We start from the raw sequence: 23,599 nt of genomic DNA on the forward strand, positions 1-23,599 counted from the left end.
ATTCTATTCTATTCTATTCTATTCTATTCTATTCTATTCTATTCTATTCTATTCCAATTCTAATTCTATTTATCTGCCCCTCAATTTGAGATGCAGACAACACAGATTCATCTCCAACAGCCCGCGCGCCTATGTTCAGCAGTGAAGGGACACAGGGCAGCAAACATCCTGCAAAAGGTACAGCTCCACAACATCCCCATCTAGCTTCTGCAGCTCCTGATATTCTTTCGGTTTTCCTTTTCTCTCTCCCCTTTCCCCCCCCCCTTCCCCTCTCCCTCCTCTCCTTTCCGCGAGCTTCTGCAGTGGGGCGGATGGGCTAAGCGCCCGTGTTAGGCTACAGTCTTCGGGTGTAGGCAAATTGAGAGCAGCCCAACCCTTCCTCCCATCCTCGCTCCTCTCAGCCTTCCAACTCTCGAAACCTGCCCGTTCAGACCACCTCCCCTCCCAGCTGGGGAAGGTCAGAGTCCGAGGGCGCTGCCGTCTCGCCAGTTCCAGAGTCCGCTTCGGCGCTCCCCTCCTCGCCACGTCAAGACTGGAGATCTGCGGGGGAGCGGCTCTCTGCTTATCCGACCCACCTGGTCTTCTCTCGGCCGGTAAGGGTGGGTCCCGCGCGGCCGTCGCTTGTAGCCGTTTAAAAGCTTGCTCCCGTCGTCATTGCTCTGTATTGGTGCTGTATTCTGGGAGTTGAAGTCCACACATCATAAAGTTGCCAAGGTTGAGAAACACAGCCTCCGAAATATTTTTCTTTCTTTTTTGCTTGTTTTCCAGCCTTCTCGTGGTCGCTATGAATAACCTGGCTAATGCAAACTCGCAGTTTGCTCTGGATCTTTTCCAAAAATTGAACGAAGCCCACCCAACTGACAACATTTTCTTTTCTCCGGTCAGCATATCTTCTTCTCTGGCCATGATCCTCTTAGGAGCCCGGGATAATACAGCCGCGGAACTCTCGAAGGTCAGCAGATATTTTTCTGGCATGTTTAGTATAGCACCTATGAATATTGAGGTTCTTTTGTAATGAGAGTTGTATATTTTAAGTGCTGTATATTTGATACACAGCCTGTAGCACAGGGACGTCACCTTTGGATTTAAAAGGATTGATGTTAAATCACTGTATTAAAATGTATTAAGTATATCGCTGGATTTAGTTAGTACTTCAAAAAAGTTAGTAAGACACTAGATCAGTAGTGTTCCTTCTTTCGTGATTTACTCCAGAGTTTTTATTAGTGTTTTGCTGAACAATTTTCAAGTGAATAAGGGTGATGATAGATGTTAGATAGATGATAGAGGGAGAAAGATATATAGATAGAGATATAGAGATAGATGGTAGATTAGATAGATAATAGATTAGATAATTAGATAGATAGATAGATAGATAGATAGATAGATAGATAGATAGATAGATAGATAGATAGATAGATAGATAGATATGATTTAGATAGGTAGGTAGGTAGGTAGGTAGGTAGATAGATAGATAGATAGATAGATAGATAGATAGATAGATAGATAGATAGATAGATGATAGCCAATTTTATATCACTAAATTTGGCCTATCAATCAAAGGTTCTGGAAATTTTATTTTTAATTTACATGTTATACTCTGTGATAAAGTTGAAAATTTTTGGTTTAGATTTTCCACATATAGTTGTCCAACCTGTATGGGATAAGGATATAAGAAGAAAATTCATGTACAAGAAATACAAAGAAGTAATGCCTTTTTTTTCACCATTAGCCAGTAAGCAAACTCAGCTTACTGGCTAATATGCTGAAATTTTCAAGCACACGATTACAGTAAGCTAAGATAAAAGCAATAGCTCTTTCCTCAAAAACTTACAGCCTCTATAGGGAATTAATATTTTGGTTTTCAAGTGACAGAGTGTCAGCCCCTCATACAAAGGGCGCAAATGGGAAATAAAAGAAACAACCCAATGCTCTCTGTTGCATTCTCTTGCTATGCTTTATCAAAAAACCATTATGAAAATCGGACTAATATTCAACTTTTTCCTTATCTGTACTTGTTTTATACTGTAGTCTACAGATTCCGTAACTGATACCCTAAGGTAACTTTGAATAAAGCCTCCTGTTGTGTCATTTCTCCAAGACAGAATATATGGCAAATACATTCAGCCTTTGATAAATCCCCAATTTTTCTTTGTTTATGTAAAACCCATAGTATTAGTCTTAGATACTGTATGTGCCTCTTTTAAAATGAAACCTAAATATGCAGAGAATGGTCCAGTGCAGCTTGTTTATGTATGCCTTTCTGTCTGTGTGTCTGTAGATTTCTGGAATGTCTCCACTGCTCTTAGACAAAAGTATTTTTGAATTAACCATAATTTCACTGTTCTTATTGGTATTAAGTTAGGATCTATCTTTTCCATGCAGACACTTCATTTTGATGGTGTTGAAGACCTTCATTCAGGATTTCACAGGCTCAATACTAAAATTAACCGGAGCAATGCACCCTATATTCTGACATTTGCTAATAGGTTGTACGGAGAAAAAACTTTCAACTTTTTGTCTGTAAGTAGATTGCAAACATCAATAACTCATGGGTCATCAGAATGGCTTTATAGGTCAATTTCAAATGTTAATTGATTATGATATTCATCAATACGTGCTTTAAGTGAATAATCTCTTTTAATTAGGTCTGCTATGTTCAGCCCAGCCCAAAAATGATACAGTAAGATCCAATTATATCCAATCATTTATTTTCTTACACCTAATGGACAGAATCTTGCCAAATGAAAGTTATAACCATCTAACCCACTAGATATGGCCTGAGAAATTCCAGGGTGTGGTTACTCTGAACCTTTCCACTTCCCCTCTCCAGTTTAGGATTGCACAGTGTCTTAATCTGTGCATCTCTCGGGGAAAACTCTGTTTTGCTAAAATTTCCTACCCCACCCCCTCTTGCTTCTTCAGGTACATGGCTATGAAATATGCAGTTTTATACGTTCATTCCTTTTCTCTCTTTTACCCACAGACAGTCATGTTTCTTGTGAGATGTAGAAGCATTGCTGCTAACATTATTACATAGATACAGATTTTCCAATTAGACTACAAATTGTATGTATGATATGCATCTCTTTTCACAAGAATAAACTATCAGTCAAAATGATGCTAATCTCGTGTCATGGTTAAAGTACTGAAGAAGAGCTGGAAGGCTTAGATCAGACATGTCAAACAGAAGGCCCGGTTTCATGGTTTCATGTGGCCCGCGAAGCCATCCTGGAAACTGTGAGGGAACGGTCCCCTCTGCCTTGGCCCTGGCCGGCCGGGAGCCAATGTACAATTTTGTCATGGCTATCTATCCTGAAACGCATTCAGTCTTAGCTCCACAAGGCCGTCTGGAAACAGCGAGGAACCAGGATAACCTTGAGCAGCAGCCTTGAGGAAGTGGGGCTGGGCTTGATGCTGCAGGTGCTCAAGGGCCAGGCTGGGCATTTGACCTCTGCTGCCCAGGGCTCTGGGCAGCCTGCACCACCATCCAGACCACCCCGCATGGCCTGAGAGGTACAGGGAGGCTCCTCCAGTGGACCATGCCTTGGCACTTGCCCTGGTCCCACCCCCTTCTGCCAGAGACCCTCAGATCTGTCCCATTCCTGCCCGGCCCCCCACAGGCACCCTTGACGCGAACGATGTAGAGCTGGCCATACCCACCTAGTAGGCCACACCCACTCCATCCACACTCACCTAGTAGGCCGCACCCACCCTGGCCATACCCACCCAGCCCCCTGAGGGCAACCACAATGCTGATGCGGCCCTCAATGAAATTGAGTTTGACACCCCTGGCTTAGATTTAGGACCTCACTCAGAATAGTCCACTTTTTCTCTTCAGGCTAGTTGTGTTTTTCAGCCTAAACATGTTATCAAGACAGTGAATTGGAAAACTTCAACATAGACTACATCAGCCTTTTAGAAAGAAGATATGTCTTCATTATGCTATTATGAGTACTTCTTATGTGCTTAAATGCAGTTAGAAAATTCTAGAGCATGATGAATGATGAAGGCAAAGGCTGTCAAGCAGAAACAGGGAAATTAATTGGATCTCTAGTTGATTGGAGATTATAATTGTTATTATTTATTAAATGTAAATGCTTCCCCTCTTGCTATCCATAATAGCATTTATTTTATAATTTTATAATTTTGCTAGGATTTCTTGACTAGCACCCAGAATTTGTATGGAGCTGAATTAGCCACAGTGGATTTCTCAAATGCTCCAGACAAGGCAAAAAACGAAATTAACCAGTGGGTTGAACAGCAAACTGAAGGTGAGTTATTTTTTAAAAATTAACAACTATTGGGTCCACATGATAGTCAACTCTTACTTTTAATTCCCATAATGCTGCCATAAAATACCAATTTCAGGAATTGATAAAAAACAAAATAATACTTTGCAACAGTTGATCTTACAGAACAGTGGTTCTTCAGTTGTATAAAGTTGTATAAAGGATCCGGTCAGCAGCCCCGTAACCTGATAAAAGATATTTGGGCTGGCATAACAAATCTCATGAAAAATACAAATTTGAGAACAACCCACCAATACAGAGGACACAATAAATGAATGTTTCACATTGTCCTTGCCTGTAGAGTATCTCCTCAGAGATACTTAAAAAGTGGACATTTCATATTAATGAGGCTGCTTAATGCAACTCACATCCTTTTATTTTATTTATTAAATTTATATCCTGCTCATCTCACTGTACAGCAACTTTAGGGAGTTTATCGAATGATAAAAAGATAAAGACAATGCAAAACAATTAAAATTTAGAAAGGTTAAATAGACCAAAAGCCAAGAGGACAGAAGACATAAGGATGGGGATCTTCTCTGAGTCCCAGCAACCACACCCAGCATAGAATGCCCTTGTCGAAGCTCTAGACCAGCCAGCAGAGCCAGGTTTTAAGAGCCAGGAATGTGGGGACTGACCTTACCTCCAGGAAGAAATATTTATTTATTTATTTTTATTTATTTTATTTTATTTTTAAAATTTATAAGCCGCCCCACTCCCAGAGGACTCTGGGCGGCTAACACCATAAAACATAACAAAACAAACAGTACAATAACAGTCATCCAGGGGTCAGATTTTATAAACCCCAGGCCTGCCAGAAAAGCCAGATCTTAAGCAGCTTACGGAAAACCAACAGGGTGGGAGCGGTCCTAATCTCCGGGGGGAGCTGGTTCCAAGACATCACAGAGAAAGCCCTCTTCCGCGGCCCTGCCAAATGGCACTGCTTGGCCAACGGGACCTGAAGGAGGCCCAGCCTGTAGGATCTAACCGGATGAAGGGAACTATGAGGTAGTAGGCGGTCTCGCAAATAGCCTGGCCCTGAGCCATATAGGGCTTTAAAGGTAATAAGCAACACCTTGAATTGGACCCGGAGACCAATAGGCAATCAGTGCAGCTCACGGAGGATAGGTGTAACGTGGGTGTATCGAGGAGCACCCACTATCACTCGCGTGGCTGCATTCTGGACCAACTGTAGTCTCCGAATACTTTTCAAGGGTAGCCCCATGTAGAGCACGTTGCAGTAGTCCAGACATGAGGTGACAAGGGCATGAGTGACTGTAAGGAGAGCCTTCCAGGTAGGGTTGCAACTGGTGCAACAGACGAACTTGTGCAAAGGTCCTCCCAGCCACAGCCGTCAAATGATAAATATTAAGAACACTGAATGTTTTGACTAATTGAGTAAAAAGAGGATTCTATCTTAAATTGGAGTGATTCTGGAGCTGTGGCACCTTATGCACATGACAGGAACTGGCCAGTGAGTGCCATTCACAGAAGCTTTTGTTAATTCAGGATTTTTTTTTTTAAGAGTATAATTGCAGAGGGGAAATGTACATTTAACAAGTGCATTTAGATTAGTCTGATTGATATTATTTAGGTCTCAGTTTCTTGCACAGCTAATTAACAGTAAAATTTCTCTGTCAAGGTAAAATCCCTGAGTTGCTATCTGAAGGCTCTATCAATGAAATGACTAAATTGGTTTTGGTGAGTGCTGTCTACTTTAAAGGCAGCTGGGCAAAAGCATTTAAAGAAGAAGATACTGAAGACAAGCCTTTTAGACTAAATAAGGTAAATGGATTGTTTTTTTCATATTGTCTCTCTTTTGTAACAATAGCTTGTTCTTTAGGCACTTGTGGCAACGTACACTCTCATTAAGCATCATCAAATTTTTATGATAGCGCTGAACACATAATCTTTATCTGTACTCATGTTTTTGAAGCTTTGTATCAGTTCCTTTGAACCTAATCACTAATTAAAAATTTCAACTTTCCCATAAATTAAACCTAATTCCATTCTGAAATATTTTACTGAATTTAGTAGGTCATTTGCCTATATCAGTGATGATGAACCTTTTAGAGACCGAGTGCCAAAACTGCAATCCAAAACCCACTTATGCATCGTTGGGTGCCAGGTAGGTGTGGCCCATTGGGTGGGCATGGCTGTGGTGGTAACAGCAGACTGAGTGGGACTATAAAGTTCAATCAGTCAATTCCAACTTTGCAAGATCTTTTTTTTTCCCGTGAGAAGTTGAAATTGACTGATGGATGAACCTTTTTTTTGGACATAGCGGCAGAGGCCTAAAGCGAAAAGGTTTTATGAAACCCAGCTGAAGGCCTAGGACTGGGGCCATGGCGCGCGTGCCCACAGAGGGGGCTCTGAGTGCTGCCTCTGGCACCCGTGCCATAGGTTTGCCACCACTGGTCTATATGCTCTAATACACGAAGGAAGACAATAAAGCAGTTTTTACTTTTTTTTACTACAGGAAGGTTCCACCCCCCTGGGTTAATTTTTAAGTTGGCTTAGCTGTTCTGTTTACCTGAAAATGAATTTACCTGAAAATGAATTTCATTCAGCTTAATAGGATTGTATGATTCCAAAGAATAGCTAGCTATATATTAATATAGTTTTGCAAAGATCCACTTCCCAGAATTAGTTATATCAATATCAATTTCAGCATATACTGTACGTGCAGAAGCTTTTATTTTTGTTGTTTTTATAAGCTCCTCACTGTAATAGTCTTATAATAATCCAGACAGAAAAGAAGAATGTGAAGATGATGTTCATGAAAGAGAAACTTCCTTTTGGTTATATCCCTGAATGCAAGTGTCGTGTGCTGGAACTGCCATACAATGGAGAGGATCTTAGCATGATCATCCTTCTGCCTGATAAAATTGAGGATAATTCTACAGGCCTAGAACAGGTGATTCTGTTGTTTTCTTGCTATTGCTATAAAATCATTGTCCTAAAACAAAAATTATTCTAAATATGACATGAATACAGTACTTGGTAGGATCACCCATGTGGTTGGGCAAAGTTCTGGGTTATGTGATGCATTGAGTGGCTCCATATACATCGGTTAGGTTCTGAAGAGAGGCTGCCTTAATAATAATAATAATAATAGTAAAGTTGGAAGGGACCTTGGAGGTCATCTAGTCCAACCCCCTGCTCAGGCAGGAAACCCTATACCATCTTGGACAAATGGCTAACTTGGTCTTCCTGTGGTTAAAAAATGACTGATATATTGTCAAGAAATAGGAGAAAACAGGAAATACTAATACTAATAATAAAGTTGGAAGGGACCTTGGAGTCATATAGTCCAACTCTCTGCTCAGGCAGGAAACCCTATACCATTTCGGACAAATGGCTGTCCAGTCTCTTCTTAAAAACTTCCAGTGTTGGAGCATTCACCGCTTCTGGAGGCAGGTTGTTCCACTGGTTAATTGTTCTAACTGCTAGGAAGTTTCTCCTTAGTTCTAGGTTGCTTCTCTCCTTGATTAGTTGTCATCCATTGCTTCTTGTCCTGCCTTCAGGCGCCTTGGAAAATAGCTTGACTCCCTCTTCTTTGTGGCAGCCCCTGAGATACTGGAAAACTGCTATCATGTCCCCCCTCATCCTTCTCTTCATTAAACTAGACATACCCAATTCCAGCAGCCGTTCCTTATATGCTTTAGCCTCCAGTCCCCTAATCATCCCCTATTCTGGGGATCTCCAGAAAATCATTTTTGTACCAGACACTATGAATCCCTAATCATCTTGGATGAAAGAGTGGAAACCAAATTAGATCTGAATTAGATTTAAATGGTATCTAAAATGGTAAAGTATCTATTAAATAAATGCTTTTTATATTATATTTGGACAGGACAGCCATGGTTTGCCTGAAAATACATTCTTTAAAAATTCACGTTACACTTCTAATAATGTTTATGCTATAAACTCTGTATTGATTTTTTCCCATATGAACATCAGTTAAAGCTGCAAATAGTTTAGCATGAAGCAAAACCCATCTTGCGCTCAGTCCAATGCCATATTTTTATTGTCTCCCATAGAGGAAGACTATGTCTGGGGGTAGAGAAAGGTGCTCTCTGGCTCTGCGGATGCATTCATACTGAAGTCAGTATGTTTTTCAGCAAGGCGTTTCTGCTGAAATGGAAATATCGTAGCACAATGATACAAATGATTACTCCTCTTTCTTTGCCATTTTAGCTGGAGAAGCAGCTTACTTTGGAAAAACTGCAAGAATGGACCCAGCCCAAAAATATGAATTCCGACCTGGACGTCTATGTACATCTACCTAAATTTCAGCTGGAAGAAAACTATGATCTTAAATCTTACTTTGCAGCAATGGGGCTGTTAGATGTGTTTGACAGTGGCAAGGCTAATTTGTCTGGCATGTCAGGAGCTCAGGACCTCCATGTCTCTAAAATTGTTCACAAGTCATTTCTAGAAGTAAACGAAGTGGGCACTGAAGCAGCAGCAGCTACTGCTGCTACGATTATGTTACTTTGTCTGCCCATTGCAGAGGAGTTTAATGCTGACCATCCTTTCCTATTTTTTATCCGTCATAAAGCCACAAACACTATACTTTTCCTTGGTAGATTTGTTTCTCCATAAAAGTAGCATAAAACCAACTTCCAGCCTCCTATAAAAGACACATTTCTTTGCCTGCTTGGGGGAATTGCCATAAACAAGTTGGGTTTCTGCAGATGTTTTCCATCTTGGATTTTCTTCAACTCCTGAGTCTGTTGACATGTTTTATGTGACACTTTGCTCTAAAGCAGGGGTGTCAAACTCGCTGTGTCACGTGACATGATGTATTGTTACTTTTCCCCCTTGCCGGAGCTGGGATGGACGCGGTTTCCGCGTGATGCATCCAGCCCGCGGGCCGACAGTTTCACACGCCTGATCTGAAGGGTAGCCATCTCTAATCTAGGACATTCAGGTGTGCTTGACTACAGTTCCTTTAATTTCCAGCTAGCTAGGAATTCTGGGAATTTTAGTTTGAGCTGTTTGGAAGCCATCCGGCAAGGGATAGCTGCTGTGCACTGTATTTGTAAAACCAATAACACATGAATTACTGGAATAAGATTGGCCTTCATTTAATACAATTTAAGAGTCTTTAGTCCAGGAACTGGACCAATGGAAGATCATTGATAATATAGAATCCAGAAAGTGACTTCTTTCTTGTTCAAAAATAGAAAGCAATTTGGCACTTGTCTTAATAAGTACCTTATGAGGAATTATGGTACCACTTTTCTTCTCATTCAGTGAGTGGAAAATTGTTCACATATGAATCAACAGCAGCCTCAATGTACTAATTTTCTGATTTTTTTTTTCCGTCCACATTGTCTCTCCTCATTAAATCTGAGTTATATGTTGTTGTCCATCTTTCAGGCATTGATTTTATTGAAGATAGATGTCAAATAAAGAAGTTCTAACAACATTTTGAAGAGGTTGTTGCTTCTACAATTCAGTTTAATTCATGTTGCCTGGATGATTTAGAGGCACTCTTGTTTTAAATATTGGAGAAAGTCCCCTCGTGCTTTCCCCTAAATTGTCATTTATAATATAATCTGCCAATAATTTTGCTTTATGTCTATTTTCTCTCCCTTTCCCAGCCTTTTACAACTATCTACAGATGGGGCTCTGGGCTAGCAAAACGAAATGTCAATAAGCCTGCACACCAAACAATATAGTACTTAAAATATTATAACTGAAGTTTTTTTTTATCAAAATGGAAACGGTGATGATTTTTAAATTCACTTTATTTTCACAGTTTCAAAAATAATTTCTTAAGTTACATTTCAATTATAAGGGTTTTTTTTCCAGCTTAAGGTGCAAATGCAGTATTTCTTTCAACCAAGGACACAAGTCAAAATTAGGGCCTTTTAAGTTCTATGGATTGTATTAAATATATACTTATATCAGTCCCCACTGAAAAAGCCTAATATTAGCTAGACTGGGCATTTTTTATTTATTTATTTTAAATTTCTGAAATAATGTCCTTTATATCTTTGATTAAATCCAGTGATTTTAGTTGTTCTTTACCTGTATAATATGTATTTTATCTAAGATTATCAAACGATTCTTACATTTTGCATAAAACCTGCAATAAAATATTCTTTATAGTATAAAATGGTTTAGGAATGTGCAGTTATTTGGATTTCAAGTGGAAAAGGAAGCAGCTCCTTAAGTAGAACACATATTTTCCTCTGACTACATAATTAGTGTAGAAAAGATGTAGTTTCTTTAAGGAACCTCTAACAACAGATATTGAGTATATCCGTATCTGTGCTGAGCAGCGTTTTGCCTTGAATTAGAATAATAGAATATCCTCAGCGTTGTTGCATTTGTATCAAAGATAATGTAATTAACATAGATATTATTTAATGCAAAAAGGTAAGCATCCCAGTTTGAGGCTACCAGTTTAATATGGCTGTTCTGGAAATATACGGTTTTCTTAAAACCGAAATGAACTTTTGAGAAAAATATTGCAGGATTAATATGAGTTGCACAGGGTCTTCCATCAAATTTTGCTTTGTGTAAAAAAATCAATCTCTTTCAACTCTTCAGGCAGATATTCTTGCTCTACAGGATTCTTGTACACGGGATTATATTTATAATCTTTACCATAACCTAAATTTTTCATGAGCCTGGTTGGTGCATTCCGCAAATGTAAAGGAACAGGAGGAAGTGGTCCCTGGTGGTCTCTTAGGCATGCTTTCACATTGCTGTAGGCCCTGTACACTTCAATAGACTTTGGTGCTCTGGCAAAATAGACTACACACTGTGCCAGTAAGACCTAAGCAACAAAAAGAAAGGGACAATTAAAGAAGGGAAATGTATTACAGGTAGTCCTCGACTTACAACACTTTTGCTTAGTGACCATTCGAAGCTACACTGGCAATGAAAAAAAGTGACTTTTGACCGTTTTTCACATTGCAGCATCCCCATGTGATCATGTGATCAACATTCAGACGCTTGGGCAACTGACTCGTATTCATGACGGCTGCAGTGTCCCGGGGTCATGTGATTCCCCTTTGGCAACTTTTTGACAAGCAAAGTCTGTGGGGAAGCCAGATTCATTTAACAACCATATTACTAACTTAACAACTACAGTGATTCAGTTAACAACTAGGGCAAGAACAGTTGTAAAATGGGGCAAAATTCACTTAATAACTCTCTCACTTAACAACAAAAAATTGGGCTCAATTGTGGTCAATTGTTGCACTAAACTCTTGACATAGGATATAGCATGATTCCTGCATTTTATTGAAAACATGGAATTGACAGAATGGCAGGAAGAAGGGGCCTATGTTTGCAATGATTAGGAATATTCTGTTTCTTTTCTGGACCATACTATTCTAGATTGTGAAAATCTGCACAATCTGGTCCAGTCTTGGAATACTACAAATTGTTTTTTTTTTTTTTTTTAATTGAAAATTTTTACATTTTACAAAAACAAATCCCCTTCCCATACCCCCCCCTACCTCACCCCCCCCTTCCCAACCTCCCAAACCCTCCCCTGGACTTCCCAGAGCTGAGTACAGGCTTAATTAAAAAAAAAACTTAAAACACTTTTAAAACCTAAACAAATTTAAATACAATCATCATTCTATATAAGCTCCCTCCAAAAACACAAATTTAAACATTACTTTCTTTGAATATCTATATCTATAATATAAAATCTAATTTCTCCCTCTTTCTTTATCCTAAAACGAAAAAATAAACATACAAATCTTTGTTATACCATTAAAGCTAAATACTCTTAAAGAACTTAAAGTAAGTACATATTTCCTTCAATCTTCATAATCTTCTCTCCTATCCAAAAAGAAAAAAACTTAAAAAACCTATAAGTCCTAAACAAATCTAAGCACATTTAATTAAACAAATTATTTTCTCTTAAAAATATTAATAATAATATTTAAAAACTAGAAACACTTTTAAATCCTAAACAAATCTAAATACAATCATCACTCTATATAAACTCCCTCCAAAACCACAAATTTAAACATTACTTTCTTTCCTAAACAAATCTAAACATTTAATTAAACAAATTATTTTCTCTTAAAAATATTAATAATATTTAAAAACCAAATTTAAGCATACTTAAAACTTGAACAAGTTATACTCCCTTCAAAACACAAATTTAAACATTACTTAAAATTTAAAACATTAGAATCCCCTCACTAAAATAAGCAAATTATAATCCCTTCAAAACACAAATTTAAACAATATTATCATTAAAGGTTCAAAACTTAAAACAACAAAATTAATAAACACATTAAACATTTCAATCTTCACCAATAACAAATTCCATCCGTAAGAAACTGCATCCTTATCAGTCTCAATTATATTAGTATTATTAATTATTCACATTCCAGTTTTTTCCATTCTCCATTCTTCCATTCTTCCATTTCCCTTCTCCATTCTTGTATCAAACTCGTAAGAAATGCTGCAAGTTCTGCCTTAGGAGACTGCTCCAAAATTCCTGAATCTCCCATCGACTCCGAAGCCAATAAGGGTTCCTTGAATTCCTCCTTGTATTGGTCTTTACAATTGTAAGTTGTACAAGTTATCCTCTGCCCGTTCCTCTCTTGTTGATGCCCCTCAAACTGAGATTTCCCAATTTCCATTTCAGGCAGCAATTCCACCCTTAAGATTGCTCCAAAGACTTTGTAGGTCTAACATCTCCCAGAGATTCAGAACCACTGAATATGAAACTTCCTTAACCTTCTTCTGTTGCTGCTTTTCTTTGGAATTGTATACTGCACAAGTTGTCTTCTGCTCCTCAACCTGGACTTGTTGAGGCCTCTCACACAAAGATTCTCCAGTTTTCATAAATATAGGCTCTTCAAACTGTGATTCTACATTCTTTTCTTCCAAAGCTTTAAACTTAATAGATGGCGATGCACATACCCCCAGGACCGAAGTATAAAAATCTTTTGCTTGAGAAACAGTATTAAGTCTATAACATGTCCCCAGGTAATTCACCACCATTCCAGTCGGAACATCCCATCTGAATAAAATTTTTCTCTTTTTAAGTTCATTTGCTAGAAAAGCAAACTCCTTTCTTCTTCTTAAAATTTTAGATGGGATCTCCTTAAAAATTATAACATCTTGTGAAGCAATTTGAAATCTCTTCTTATAATAGGCTTGCACAATTTCATTACGTAAAGATCTTTTACCAAAGTAAATTACCACATCTCTTGGCAGATTCTTCTGTGCTGCCACCACAGAGTTAACCCTAAATAATTTTTCAATTTCACTAAGGGAATACTACAAATTGTTTCTGATTCAGAATAATTAACTTTTGAAATGACTAAAGCCTCCTTAGAATGATATGTTTGCCATGAAACAGAGGTGTGACTGTTTCCAGAGTTTTGTGCCTCCTAAATTGAACTCATTGGCATATATTCCTAGACAAAACATACAAGGTTACATTACTATTTATATTGTTCAGTAATTATATGCAATAGAAGGAAGCAAAATTACTGTACAGGTAGTCCTCGACTTATAACCATAACTGGGACCAGAATTTCCATTGTTAATCAAGATAGAAATGTTAAGTCAGTCGTGCCTGGTTTATGACATTTTTGCTATGGTTGTTAAGCAAATCACTGGAGTTGTTAAATGAATCACATCAAGCTTCCCTTATTGACTTTGCTTGTCAGAAGTCAAGTGGGGAGATGGCAAATGGCAATCACATAACCCAGGGACACTAACCATCGTAAATGCATGCCAGATGCCAAGCACCCACATTTTGTTCATGTGACTATGGGGATGCTGCAATGGGCATAAATGTGAGGACTGGTTGTAAGCCACTTTTTTCAGTGTCACTGTAACTTCAGACAGGCACTAAATGAATAGTTGTAAGTTGGGGACTACTTGTAGAAGAAAAAATAACATTTAGAAGTTTTGATGTTGATTGTTTATAAATTACATTACCTCACACTCCGGCATTCCAATAAAGTGGCAGCCTTGATAAGCAGCCACAGCTTGAGGTAAGGCCAAGGGATCTGCTAATCCTATAATGACATTTTATATTCTAATCAACAATATGATACATCAAATCAAGTTGACTTAAATAAACCGCTACATGGCATGGCCTTTCTATTTGAGGGACTGCTTGTTCTGTGTGCTTCAAAAGACTCGGCTTCCTTCAGGTCTCACTGATTAAGTAAAGTCATCTAGCAGGACCTAAGAGATAGGCCTTCTATTGCTGCACCTGTCCTTTAGAGATTCATATGGCCCCTGCCTTAAAGTGATCTTTAAAACCATCCAAATCTAAGGCCTAGATTTTTTCCTAGGCCTTGGATTTGGATGGTTGGGTTGGAAACTTTAAGGTGGGGGAGGAAAATGTACAAAGATGGTTTGTTGTTCTCTTCGACAGTTACTATTTTATGTGTGGTTGGGGGGGTTGGGTTTTTTTTGAGTTGGCAGCTAGAAATTTGATGAGTAAATCAACAGGATTTATCTGATAAAACTGCCATTAGTAACATATTAAAACCTGCTTTCATAAAGGCAATATCTTGCTGAAATATGGTGGTGCAGTGATTTGAATGCAGTATTGCAGGAAAACTCTGCATTCCCACTGCCAAGAGTTCAATTCTGACCAATTTCCATCCTCCTGAGGTCGGTAAAATGAGGACCCGGATAGTTGGAGGCAATATGCTGACTCTATAAGCTGCTTAGAGAGGGCTGTAAAGCACTATGAAATGGTATATAAGTCTAAGTGGTATTGTATTTCTATACTGATTCATAGCCTTTGCTGCTCACTTGTAACCCAAGGAATAAAACACTTCAGGGGATAAATTAGAAGGCAGCTGGATGGAAAGCTATTAGTACATAATGGGGGCATAGAGTAACTGAGAAAAAAAAATGACTTTCAACCATTAATTAGTTGTGGTCCTCCAATCTCTGGTTTCAAATGGAGTACCCCAGTTTTACTCTTTTCAAGCCAACTGTCACAGAAGAACAGGTAGATAATTTTTGTTCACTTTGACCTCTTTCCCACAATTTGGGATCTCTGATGAAATAGACGTTTTGTCAAAAGGCTATCAAAATAATGAAACTAGGATATTTCATGTATGTTAAACATACATTCACTATTGATGCATAGTGAAAGAGGAATGTTAGCCCAAGTCTGCCTGTCTTTATCTGGAAGAAATAACACTGCAATATGCAGGGACTCAGCCTGCAAAGATTTCTGTCATCTTGGAATATTCAAATTACCCGTCAGAATATCAGTTAGCTTTTGATATTGGAGATCTCCATATTCATCATCTAAAAACCTGTGCTAGGTAAGTGCAACATAATTTGGGAGCCATACCTCTATTCAGTAAATTTGTGGATTTACAGGCAAGCACATTTCCAGTTTCAATGAACCAAATACCTTTTTCATAATGATATCTATTAAACAGTTGACTCCTAATGGTATAATGTTGACTGTTATAGCCTGAACTTCTCTTTACATTAGAACTGGAATTCTCAAAAAATGAGCTGATTTGACTTCTGGCTAAACTCTGGTTCCAAAGCAAATATCTCAAGAACTGTCACCTGGAAAACAGGTTTTTCTACTTGCCCTATATTGTAAGAAGAAGAATGGGATTAGACTGTTACCTGTGTTTTGTAAGTAAAAGCTGAGTTGGCAGCATGGGGGAGAGACTGCAGAGCTGGAGACAAAACTACTAGAATGGCTCTGAGGAGCCAGCTGGATGAAAGTGTCCATAGAAACCCACATTCTCTTGAGTTACTCACCTATATCTTCACTTGCAAATCTTACCAACCTTCTTGCTACATAGAGTGGATCCTCACCCCCTTCAAGCATTCGTGCAAGCCAATAAAGGGAAGCATTTTCGTCAGAGCCACGCATAGATTTATGAAGTGCAGAGATGCAGTTATAATGCTCTTCGCCTGTTGAGAAACAGACCAAAAGCAACACAATGCTTAGATCATCCAATGCATCTGAGTAGCAGTGCAATTTAAATGCCTGTTTTTCCAGTGAATATATTAATCACAACATGCCTGCATTACCTTTAAAGAGAGATAAAAGTTGCATTCTTCAAAGTATTTTTTTTTGTTCCCAGATTTAAGATGCTTCTTGTGGGACATTGTATCAAATTATATTATATTATATTGGTCCTATAGCGCATTACAATATTCAAGATTGCACAATTATTTTAATGCTCATTTACATTGTGTTTTGTTCCTAAACTTAGTTCACCATCCAGTGATAAGAGAGACAGCTAAATGAATCATACAAGTTATGGTACCTTTGACAGAGAAAATACATACAAAAGCAATTCTACAGAAATGCACAGCTAACTCAAGTATCTGAATTCCTTCCCAGTACTGCCATGAGGACTGTTATAAGTGCCACTCACCAGCTCGGTCATACAAAATGTGGGATCTTTGGAGTCCTTCCTTCACGTGATCTTCTGTGATGACCACTCGTTTAGCAGAACACTCATGGTTGTTATCCTGATGGGAGGTGCTGGTTAATCTTGCCTGGACAGCCATCTGAAGCCCATTTAACCCAGTCCTTGCATCACCATCACAAAGGTAGGCAAGAGTATTTATTGCTGTTTTTTCAATGCATACACATAACCTGAAATAAAAACATAACTCATATAAAGAACAGTTGCTGGAATTGGGTATGTCTAGTTTAATGAAAAGAAGGGGCAGGGGTGACATGATAGTAGTGTTCCAGTGTCTCAGGAATTGCCACAAAGAAGGGGGAGTCAAGCTATTCTCTAAAGCACCTGAAGGCAGGACAAGAAGCAATGGATGGAAACTATTCAAGGAGAGAAGCAACCTAGAACTAAGAAGAAATTTCCTGACAGTTTTTGAAGGATTAATTTTAAAATAAACTTAAGAGAACATGATTATCAGGTGGCATAATTTACACTGATGTTTCAGCACCTTCTCAAAGAGTTCAAACAGGTCGACCTCCTTACTGGGCATTTATTTGTCTGCATGGAGGGAAAGAAAGGTAAACCAAGGTATTCTGTTATAACTACAGCCTGATATTTAGTTGTTATTTAGTTGTCTTCTATCTGTTAAATAGGAACAAAGACAAAAAGCGAAACAACTAAATATCAGGCTGTAGTTATAACAGAATACCTTGGTTTACCTTTCTTTCCCTCCATGCAGACAAATAAATGCCCAGTAAGGAGGTCGACCTCTTTGAACTCTTTGAGAAGGTGCTGAAACATCAGTGTAAATTATGCCACCTGATAATCATGTTCTCTTAAGTTTATTTTAAAATTAATCCTTCAAAAACAAAATTGACCATCGAGATTTTTTTTAAAAAAAATATCATCCTAAAATTTTCAAAGGCAGCCAATAAAATTAATAAGGTTTGTGAAGATTACATGGTTGTACATGGTTGGAGTGAGATCTGAAGTTGAAGGACATTATCCTTTGTCAGGATCAGAATATTTATTGGTCACCATGAGGCTAATGGGCACTACTGACCTCTGAAGGAAGAACTGATTAAGAAGGGCCATGCCAGTTGCCTTCTGGATCCCGTGTATTTTGAATGGGCACTTGGGAGTTTCCCAACAATTTGCTGGGCTGCTCGAGTACCAAGTAGCTCGCTAGAATATAAAAACAATGAATAAAGAAATACTGACAGAAGCAACAGGGTCCTGCCAAACAGTCTCGCTCTTCATGCTGATCCAGGAATGCTTCTTGATTAACTAAGGAGCTATGGGAGGTGAAGCAACTGAAGAGATACTTAGAGCAATACTGGTGAAAGACTGCCAGAGCACAAACACAAGAGTCCCTGTTCAGATTACATTGTGGCGGTAAAGGAGGCAATTTCAATATCTCTCCATCCTTACTGTGTTTGCAGACTGCCATCCAGTGGCCTTGTTTAAGATTTCTGCTCTCTTCTCAATAATGATGAGTCACAAGCTCTCCAGGTTGCTATGAATTTTTTGCTAGGTGGATTGCAGACGAAGCCACTGATATTCAGAGCAGCACCAAATCTAATCTCATGACAGGGATAGTATTATCTTTAGTGCTGGTACTGCAAATGAACCCAGCATTGCCAGAAGATCTGCAATTCACTTGGGGAAGAATGTCAATGGAACCACAAGCAACTAGAGCTGTTGGTTGGAATGCAGCACCCACACACCCAGTTTGATGTAATGGTTCTGGTGCTAGAATACAAACTCAGAACTTCTCAGTTCTAGACATGGAAGCCATCTGGATGACTTTGCGTCAGTCAGTTTTTCTCAAACCATCCTCCCCTCCACAACAAAGTGGAGGGGAGGAGGAGAAGAAATTGTACAACATAAGAAGTTGTACAACATAAAGGCAGGACACACATCATATAAAATTAGCTGTTTAAAACTGATATTCTTGTTCTTGCTTCTGTTTCCCCCCCCCTTCTTTTCTGCCCACTTTTTATTTTCACACCCTCTAGAAGTGCCCTTAGGAGCAGAGATTTATCTCATCACATAGTACTTTACCAGAACAAAATCCCAACTCTATACATAAATAATCATTTGCATGGACAAGCAGTTATTTATTTATTTAATTTATGAACTTTATTGGCTGCCCTTCTTACCACAGGGTAACTCTATTCTTAAGTTTATTTTTAAATTCTATTTACAGGTAGTCCTCACTTACTAACCACCCATTTACTGACCGTTTGAAATTATAATGGTGCTGAAAAAGTAACTTTACAACCAATCCTTGCACTTTTGAATGCTGGACTGTGTTGGTATTCCTCAGTCAGCCATCATTTATGACCATCACAATATATCACTGGAGAAACTGGCAGTAAAATTGCAAGTCTCAGCCACTTGGTGGCTCATTAATGTTTAGCATCCATGGGTGATTTGCTTAATGACCATGGTGAAAGTGAAATCATAAGCCAATCGTTATCATGTAATGTTTCATTTGAGAACCATGTTGCTTAGTGATGGAATTTCTAATCCCAACTGTATTTGTTAATCAAGGACTACCTGTATTCAGTTCTTTATAGAATGCCCATTTCTGAGGTGGCTTATCACACAAGTAGTATAATGATAAAAAAGCAGGAATATTCTAGGGCTGTGAAGAGTCTTGAATTCAAAGGCAGAAAAAGGGCTCTGGAGGAAGCGGGAAGCCCTCATACAGTTTGTAACTCCTTAAAATAGCTGCTAGGTTTCCTGGGATCACTCAGCAGCCACTACAACCTGCCATACATTAAGACAGAACAGCCTTCAATAAAGTTGTCAAGTCTATATACTATGGTGTTACTTTATGTATAATGACACAACAGTTTGCTAGACAATTATCTGAATGACAATTATTTGAATGATTTTTTATCTGTTTGTTAGTTCAGTTCTGTTTTAGCTTTATTCTTCATTTTAGTATTTTTCCTTCACATCTGTGTGTCAATTTAGCATATTTAGTTCATTACTTCTACAGATACAACTAGTTATCTTCCTAGTGAATAAAATATAAAAGAACAACTAAAAATTCAAGTCTAGATTTGACTCTAATCACATCAGATGCAGATTTGGGGGAACACCTGCATATGTGAAGGGGCGTTGTCTTACCTGAACACCTTTTCTCCGCATGATGATGTAGAATCCACCGGTGGGTAATCTCAGCCTTCCTGCTCAGATGAGACTAAGTCAGAACTTTAGCCATGCCTCCCTCTGGGTGTGTCTTCCCAGTTATTGATGAGGCGAAGTATCCATGACGAAGTCTGGCGCAATGGCTCCAATAATCAAGACACTTGCCTAGACTACCCTAATGGGAGGGTGTGGATTCTACATCATCATGCTAAGAAAAGGCGTTCAGGTAAGACAACGCCCCTTCTCCAGCATAATGAATGTAGAATCCACCGGTGGGACATACCAAAGCCGCTCATGTCCCTATGGGGAGGGAAAAGTCTAGGCTTGTGTCCCCTGAGAATAAACTACTTGCTGTAGAACCCATCTACCAAATGCAGTGTCCGCCGCTGCAAACCTATCAATCTTGTAATGTTTGACAAATGAAGAGGGGGAGGACCACGTCGCTGCCCTACAGATCACCTCGACCGAAGCCTGGATAGACCAGGCCGCTGATGCAGCTGCGCAACGCATCGAGTGAGCCGTCATGTGTGTAGGAACTGGAAGTGACTGAGAAAGAAAGGCCCAAGCAATGCATGCTCTGATCCGCCTACCAATGGTCAAAGAGATTTTCCAACCCATGGCGGAGGGCTGAAAGGACACAAACAAGGCCTCCGACTTGCGAAAGGCCGAGGTTCGCGTGACACAGTGGCGCAGAGCCCTGCGCACATCCAACTTATGCCACTGTCTTTCCAGATGATGTGAAGGATTAGGACAAAAGTTTTGGGGAAAAAAACAGATCCCGGGACCTATGAAACCATGTATTAACCTTTGGAATGAAGGAAGGGTCCAATCTAAGGACCACCCTACCCTCAAAAAAGATACACAGATCACTCCTGACTGAGAGTGCGGCCAATTCTGAAATCCTCCCGGCCGAAGTGATAGCTACTAGGAATGCCACTTTCAAGAAAAGAAATTGAAGAGAACAAGACCTGAGAGGTTCAAAAGGAGGAGAGGCTAAAGCCCCAAGTCCCAAGATGGATAGCGATGCACCGCAGGTGGTCTAGCATTAACCGCCCCTTTCAGGAATGCACTAACTACCGGGTGTTGTGATAGAAGAACCAAGATGTCACAGGCAAGAACCGTTGACAAGGCCGCCATCTGCCTGCGGATGGTGCTAGGTGATAAACCCTTATTCAAACCCTCCACCAGATATTCCAATATGTTAGGAAAGGTGACTGAAAGCAGCCTGATCTGTTGCTTAGTGTACCACGTGCAGAAGTTCCTCCATGTGGCGTCATAAATTCTATTGGTCGCGGAATGCCTCGAGGCTTGAATCACTGAGATCACCCTGGATGAATAGGATTGCCTAGCCAAACTCTCCCGCTCAAGTGCCAGACGGCCAACTGGAGCCACTATGGATCTGAATGTTGAAGATTCCCATGGCTGAGAAACACTCGGTCTGGGGGAATCCTCCACGGTGATGAGAGCAATAGATCCACAAGGTCGGCAAACCACGGACACCGTGGTCAATGTGGAGCAATTAAGATTATCTCCGCCTGTTCCTGAATCAGTTTGTGGATGGTTGCCTGTAACAACGGGAGGGGAGGAAAGGCATAAAGCAGATCCCCCCAGCCATTTGCACTGAAGAGCGTCCATTCCCTCCGCCCCCCCCCCCCGTGTTGGAAACCTGGTGAAGAACCTGGGGAGTTGGGCGTTCATCAGGGAGGCAAAGAGATCCAGATGTGGATGGCCAAACCTGCTCGAGATTTCTCTGAACAGTACCAGGTCCAGGCGCCACTCCGAGTGGACTACTGTGACCCTGCTCAGGGAGTCTGCTTGTCGATTTGCCTCCCTCGATATGTGTTCCGCCCTGATGGAACAAAAGTGCACTCTGTCCACAGACCTAGATTCAGGGCCTCCTGCATGAGTGACCAGGACCGGGTCCCTCCCTGTTTGTTGACACGAGCCTTGGCTGCAAAGCTGTCTGTCAGAATCAAGATATGTCTTCCCGACACCGAGGAAGAAAACCGGCGGAGTGCTAATTGTGTGGCTCTGAGTTCGAGCCAATTAATGTTGTGATCTAGACTCGATTGGGACCACTGTCCCTGAGCCAGATGAGTCTGAAGATGGGCATCCCAACCGAACAGACTGGTGTCTGTAGTCAAGGTGAGCCTGGGAGGCTCCTTGAAAATGGTCCCCTTGGTCATGGCGGATGAAGCCCACCATAGGAAAGATAACAGAGTGTGGTGAGGAACCCTGACCTTACTGGTAGAAGCACTTAGATTCCGTTTTTGGAAGGGAAGAAGGAACCACTGAAGACTTTTGGAGTGAAATCTGGCCCACGGGACGATCCCCATGCAAGAAACCATCTTTCCAAGGAGTTGAGACAGCTGGACCAGAGGCACTGCTTTCTCTCTCCGAACCTGGTGGACGAGCTTTCGGATCTGACCCGACGCTCCTGTGAAAGATAAACTTGCAAGATCTAAATCTATTATCGCCCCTAGATGAGGGAGGCGCTTTGTGTGGATCGTGTGGCCCTTTTTTGAAGTCCACTGAGAACCCATGAACCTGAAGCGTATGTATCATGATTTCCAGGTCTGACTGAGCTGACTGGAAGGAGCTGGACTGCACTATAGGATATTGTCCAGGTAGCATTGCACGCGCACTGGCATCATCCTGAGGTGGGCCGCCAATACTGCCAAAACTTTTGTGAAAACCCTTGGGGGTGAAGAGAGACCAAAAGGGCCCTGTACTGGTAATGCCGGTGCACGTAACAAAACCGCAGGAACTTGTGGTGATCTGGAAGTATCGGGATGTGTAAGTATGCCTCTGTCAGGTCTATGGAGGAAAGAAATCCCCTTTTCTGATGCTGGCCAAGATGGACTTTAGGGTCTCCATCTTGAACCTTCTGTAGGTCAGAAAGTAATTCAGACCATTAAGTCCAGTATCACCCTCCCTCCTCCAGAGGTTTTGGGAACCATGAACAGAATTGAGTAAAACCCCTCTCCTATCTGATCCTGTGGTACCAGCTCTATGGCCTCGATCTCTGACAAATGGGAGATGGGTCTTGGTTGTGTTTCGTGATACTGGGCACTGTATGAAATGATCTGGAGGAGGTGAGTAAAACCCTAGAGAGAGACCGTACTTTCTGGTCTCTCTGACCCAAGAGTCGATGGTGGTGACCTCCCAAACGTCGCAAAACAGTGCCAGTCAACCCCCTATGGGGGAGTCCTCCTTGGCGTCACTTAGACCGCCTGTAGGGATGGCTCCTCAAGCCCCGGAAGGGTCGTTTGGACTGGAATTGGCCCTTGGCTCCGATGCTCTGGCAGTCCTGTTGACGATCCTGTCTGGGGGAAAAGGATTGCGAGCCTCTTGACCAATCCCAGGACTGCCCGGCCCAAAAAGGCTGCCTCCACTCCCAGGGACTACTGGGACGGAAAGTCTGCCTGCGAAACTCTTGCTGGGGCCACCTATCTGACCGTTTGGAGGGATGCGCCAGGATCTTACGCTTGTCTTTGCCCTCAATTATGTGTGTTTCAAGGACTGAACCAAATAAGTGTGTACTTGGCCGTCGACAGGTGCCACTTGGACTTTAAGTCGGTCTGCCACTGTTTCAGCCACAACAGTCTACGAGAGGCAACTGTGGCTGTAATAGATTTAGTGGAATACCTGGCCGAATGAAGGGAAGCGTCTGCCATGTACTCTGAAGCTGATGTATCCAAACCTGGTCAGGGGGAACGAAAGCCTGGAGTTCGCGGA

The 23,599-nt window shown here is 40.5% G+C and overlaps 2 protein-coding genes across 3 annotated transcripts in view; one reads left to right on the forward strand and one right to left on the reverse strand.

The window, feature by feature from the left end:
- The first annotated feature begins 275 nt into the window (after window positions 1-275).
- On the forward strand, window positions 276-9,726 carry LOC120297267 (leukocyte elastase inhibitor-like). Of its 2 annotated transcripts, XM_039319707.1 has the most exons (7): window positions 276-593; window positions 769-952; window positions 2,383-2,520; window positions 4,154-4,271; window positions 5,932-6,074; window positions 7,039-7,206; window positions 8,490-9,726. In XM_039319707.1, exons 2-7 carry the CDS (start codon window positions 785-787, stop codon window positions 8,895-8,897), a joined length of 1,143 nt encoding a protein of 380 aa, XP_039175641.1. In that variant the 5' UTR covers window positions 276-593; window positions 769-784; the 3' UTR covers window positions 8,898-9,726. The 2 variants fall into 2 exon arrangements, with proteins under 2 accessions (XP_039175641.1, XP_039175642.1); XM_039319708.1 differs by lacking the exon at window positions 276-593 and having other exon boundaries at window positions 600-952.
- A 304-nt stretch (window positions 9,727-10,030) lies between these two features.
- Window positions 10,031-23,599, reverse strand: part of WRNIP1 (WRN helicase interacting protein 1) — a 42,671-nt gene continuing 29,102 nt past the window's right edge. Inside the window, exons 4-7 of the mRNA XM_039319706.1 lie at window positions 16,670-16,893; window positions 16,044-16,199; window positions 14,232-14,311; window positions 10,031-11,085 (exon numbers count right to left, since the gene is read on the reverse strand). Coding sequence (XP_039175640.1) covers window positions 10,810-11,085; window positions 14,232-14,311; window positions 16,044-16,199; window positions 16,670-16,893 — 736 coding nt within the window. The 3' untranslated portion in view covers window positions 10,031-10,809. The remainder of the gene's footprint in view (window positions 11,086-14,231; window positions 14,312-16,043; window positions 16,200-16,669; window positions 16,894-23,599) is intronic.

Source organism: Crotalus tigris, unplaced genomic scaffold (assembly GCF_016545835.1).
Source record: "Crotalus tigris isolate CLP2741 ecotype Arizona unplaced genomic scaffold, ASM1654583v1 scf7180000023608.1681014, whole genome shotgun sequence".
Taxonomy (NCBI): domain Eukaryota; kingdom Metazoa; phylum Chordata; class Lepidosauria; order Squamata; family Viperidae; genus Crotalus; species Crotalus tigris.